At 46.8% G+C, this 4,681-nt stretch overlaps 1 protein-coding gene across 1 annotated transcript; it reads right to left on the reverse strand.

Moving 5' to 3' along the window:
* Positions 1-2,468: 2,468 nt before the first annotated feature.
* On the reverse strand, positions 2,469-3,630 carry LOC119339288 (probable glutathione S-transferase GSTU6). The gene is made up of 2 exons (XM_037611405.1): positions 3,138-3,630; positions 2,469-3,034 (listed from the first exon to the last, which is right to left on the reverse strand). The coding sequence occupies exons 1-2, from the start codon at positions 3,459-3,461 to the stop codon at positions 2,648-2,650; spliced, it is 711 nt and encodes a 236-aa protein (XP_037467302.1). The 5' UTR covers positions 3,462-3,630; the 3' UTR covers positions 2,469-2,647.
* Positions 3,631-4,681: the final 1,051 nt, after the last annotated feature.

A 4,681-nucleotide genomic window follows, 5' to 3' on the forward strand; every position in this document is an offset into this window, starting at 1 on the left:
TCGTGGAAGATCAATGTCGGCCGGTGTAGGAGCGCAGACGCCGTGGACCGCCGGCCGATGAAGATGCGCCGCTTACCTGCTCGTCGGTGCCGATGCGCGTCGGCGGGAAAGCTCGAACGGAGGGAGAATGGTGGAGGGAGTTGGGCGGTGAGGGAGGGGGCTAAATAGGGCTGGACTCGGCGGGAGGTGAGCCGAAATCCTCCCGTTGATTTTTCGGCGACGCGGGCGAGCTCGCGCCATCTTCCTGCTCGCATGAGGAGAGAAGCGCGTCGTCCTCCCCTGCCTCGCCCGAGCCAGGCTCGCGAGCTACTGCCCATTTGGGCGTTTCTCCTTGGCCTAATCTGGGCGTGCTTTAAGTTTTGTGCGACGCAGGCCACACAGTAAACGCAGGCAACAAAACGGGTCAAGTTCTTCCCGCGCGGGCCAGGCTGGGCCATATATATGCAGGCAATCAAACACGTCCTAGACTGATGTGGACTAGACTATGCAGGCTGCAGTTGCATGGGCCTATGCCTAGGGTTGACGCCGATATAAGGCCTTCCACTATGTAGTCGATGCCGAAAAGTCGTATGAATAGAAAAGGCATAGAAAATGAGACGACATGTCTCTAAAATTCTATGAATAGCAATACAAAAGAAGATGCCCTTTGATTCGTGCCATAGAATTTTTTTTCATTAAGAGGCTAATGTTTATTTTTTTTCAATGAAATATGAAGGATAGGAAGAATTCCTTCATAGGAATAGGATTCTACTCTTATAAACCAAAGGGCTCTAAAAGAAATTTACCTATACAAATCCTATCCTATGGGATTCCTATAAAATTCCTACAAACCAAAAGAGGCCTTCAAGGATAACCGGCTGGGCAACGATGCCGAGATGATTTAATTTGGCACTGGTCTCACAATGTTGTGTTGGTAACTTGTTAAAAAGTGGGAGCCAGATGCCCTATTCACATGAGTTTCTTCAGCCTGGTTTGCTCCCTGCAGTGGGCCATGAGCTAATTTTTTACTACATTTTGCATTTGGCGCCGGCTGGATATTTTTTATGATGGCACCGACTGTGCAATGGAGGGCATCGATGTCAAATGAACAAAAGGTGCATTTGGCACCGTTTTTGACCTACATGATGGAGGACCTAACTACAGTTGGGCTCTGTTATTGCCTACGTTAATTACATTGACACGATCAACTCCTTTCTTCTTAATGAACCTAGAAATTCTGTCATTTAAAAAAAATACTAAATAGAAATAGTCCTATATTGACTGAAATAGGATAGAGTCAAAGAAATTACCAACATAAAGAGTGAATTACAGTACATATATATTGTATTATTTATTCTGCAACAAACAATCATCCAACTATTTTTGAACAAGTATCGCAGTTCTTCCTTCGGGTGTTAACAACCCAATGGCAGTGACGCTCTTGCGTCACGGGCTTAGCAATCTCCAGCCGCAGCTGCGGCCGCGGCCTCCGCCTGCTTCATGTTGGCGAGCTCGACCAACCTTGTCGGGACATCCCCCATGACAGCCTCGGTCGCGTCCAGTGCGCCGAAGCGCTTCAACCACGCCGCCAGGAGCGGGGGCCTACCGGTATCGAAGAGCCTCGTACTCCGGCGAAGTTGGAGTAGTTTAGGGATGACGATGATGCCATCTAGAAAAGGAGCGATGACGGTGACGTTCGCGTGCTGTTTCGGCAAGGCCATCTTTAAAATGGTGTGCCTGGGTATCCTGCGGTTGCTGCTCAGCTGTTGTGATGTTTTTCACCCGGTTTTTCATAATTAAGCATACACTTTGGTTTTCGCTTGCTTTTTCTTAAGGTCTTAATTAACCGATCAACTCCTTTCTTCTTAATGGATGCAGAAATTCTGTCATTTCAAAAAAATAAACTGATCCCTCATGACTTGTCAGGAGAATATCATGTGATACTTAAGTGCTCCCATGATATTAGTTTTACAAAATTAGTAAACATGGAGGGATTCAAGTTGACACATCGCCCGGGTTACCTCCTCCCCATGTGTCAACTCGAATCCCTCTGCGTTTACTAGTAATTGTGTAAAATAGATTCCATGAGGAGGTAACCCAGGTCACCGGTCCATGCTGTAGGTGTATTAATTACTACTCGCACCATAGTCGATTTTGTTGATTAAATTTATGGTTAAATGTAGGTCTTCAGAAACACATGAGTACTGGTAGCATGCACTATTGTGCTCTTCAACTGGTAGCATGCACTATTGTGCTCTTCACGTGCATAAATACAGACTGATGTTGACTAGACTGCAGGCTGCAGTTGCAGGGTCCTATGCCTACGCTGAACTGTGTGCATACAGGGTTGACGCCGATATAACTACAACCGGCTCTGCTATTGCCTACGCTTAATTACTTTGACACGATCAACTTCTTTCTTTTTAATAAATGCAAAAATTCTGTCATTTCAAAAAAAAAAAACTAAGTAGAAATAATCCTATATTAACTGAAATTGAATAGAGTCAAGACTGAAGAAATTACCAACATAAAGAGTGAATTACAGTACAAAAATATTGTATTATTTATTCTACAACAAACAATCATCCAATTATTTTTGAACAAGTATCGTAGTTCTTCCTTCAGATGTTAACAACCCAATGGCAGTGACGCTGCTGCGTCATGGGCTTTAGCAATCTCCAGCCGTAGCTGCGGCCGCGGCCTCGGCCTGCTTCTTCTTGGCGAGCTCGACCAGTCTCGTCGGGATGTCTGCCATGACGGCCTTGACTGTGTCCAGCGCGCCGAAGCGCTCCAACCACGCCGCCAGGAGCGGGACCCTACCGGCATCGAAGAGCCTCGTACCGGAGAGCGCCTCCGTCCCGTAGACCCACGGCACGGCCCCGCCCAGCACGACGTCAACGTACCCGACGTTGTCGCCGCCGAAGAAGCTCCCGCCCCTGGAGCATTCCTTGAGGCCCCCCTCCAGGACATCCACCGCCGCCAGCGTCTGCTCCATCCACTCGGCCTTCTCCTCCTCGATCTTAGCCGTGAACACCTTATGCCATGGTGCCACTAGCTGCACGATACGCCGACATAAATATATTAACATCTCCGACATGACTGAATTTCATCATCCATAACGTAATTAGACAACAGTGCATCGTACATCCAGTAAGCACCTTGTCTCCGATGAAAGCTGCCCAGAAGCGGGCGACGGCGCGTTCGTGGGGGTCGGCGGGGAGGAGGGGCGACCCGTCGAAGGCCTCGTTGACGTACTGCACGATGACCAGCGACTCGCAGACGGGCCTGCCGTTGTGGATGAGCACTGGCACCGCCTTGTGCACGGGGTTGGAGCGCAGGAGGAGGTCGCTCTTGCTGCTGAGGTCCTCGTCGACGTTCTCGAAGCTCACACCCTTGAAGCTGAGCGCGAGCTGCGCTCGCAGGACGAACGGGCTCGCCCATGTTCCCAGCAGCTTCACCTTTTCTTCTCCGCCTCCAGCCATCTTGTAGTACTCTACTACTTGTGTGTGCGTGTGATCTAAGGTCTAAACTCTAGTAATCTAGTTGTGCTATGTGTTCGTGTTGAAGAGGAGCTAGCTAGCTGTGTGTATGTAAGTTTGTGTGTGGTGCACAAACGTGGACTGTACATGACCATGTGTAGGACTTCTTATTTTCCACTTCAATGTTTGACCAGCTGATCGGTTGCTTCACTACTAAGCTGGATTTATGAGTAGGAATTCCTATTTTCCACTTCATTGTTTGACCAGATCGGTTGCTTCACTACAAAGCTGCATTTCTTTTAATTAACGTCTGAAAACCGTCTAAACAACATTGCAAATGTCTATCTTGGAGAACAAGCCGAGGGAGTCCCTTACACCACCTGTATGATTCGATCTATTCATGGCGTTGCTCCTGTTTTAGAGCATCTCGGCGCGCTAAAAAATACTAGTTTACAGCACCAGAATAGCCAGTTTTAGCGCGCCGCGGAGTGCTGGCTCCAGCGGCCGCTGCAAAAAATTGCACGCGCGCTATCTCATCTTCTCCTTCTACTCTAACTTGATACACATTCGACTCCGACTCGATACTCATAGATAGGCATACATAGATAAATAAATGATCGAAATATGTAAGTGGCCACCGCGTGGCGCATCCATCCTCGCCTATGACACTCATTGTTGAATAAGCTAAGGAAAATACTGTTTTTGACATGTTTTTCCTTTAATATTTTAGCACTAAAAAACTTTTGTTTCACCTATCAAACCTGGCACATAAACTTTTCCCGTGGTAACCACCACGATAAATGACGCACCACCAACATGATAACTTTTGTATACCACGCGGTACATTATGTGTAACTAGCATGGTCATAAGCATTGAAGGTGTGATAACTTTGGTGAAAGCATCATGGTAACTTTGATCATTGAGAAGAAATTTGTTGAACCCCGACCCCCGGTAATTTCTGTAAATAGCACGATAACATCCACGCCATATACCTGATAATTTAGATACAAACATCGTGGTAACTTTAACCATTGGGGAAGAAAAATGTGAAAAGATACCAGATAATTTATGTGTAAATAGATGGTAATATACGCAGCGCACATCTAATAACTGAGGTAGAAACACCATGGTAACTTTGACCATAGGGAAGATTTTTATTAAAAGATACTCTAGTATCTTCTGTGTAAATAGCACGGTACTATACCTCCCTCCTCTGGTATTT

The sequence above is a fragment of the Triticum dicoccoides genome, chromosome 7B, assembly GCF_002162155.2.
Source record: "Triticum dicoccoides isolate Atlit2015 ecotype Zavitan chromosome 7B, WEW_v2.0, whole genome shotgun sequence".
In the NCBI taxonomy this organism is placed as follows: Eukaryota; Viridiplantae; Streptophyta; class Magnoliopsida; order Poales; family Poaceae; genus Triticum; species Triticum dicoccoides.

Coding starts and splice junctions, on each gene's coding strand:
- LOC119339288 (XM_037611405.1), bottom strand. CDS start 3,461: ATGGCTGGAGGCGGAGAAGAAAAGGTGAAGCTGCTGGGAACATGGGCG. Junction 3,035..3,137: donor CAGCTTTCATCGGAGACAAG/GTGCTTACTGGA, acceptor CGTATCGTGCAG/CTAGTGGCACCATGGCATAA.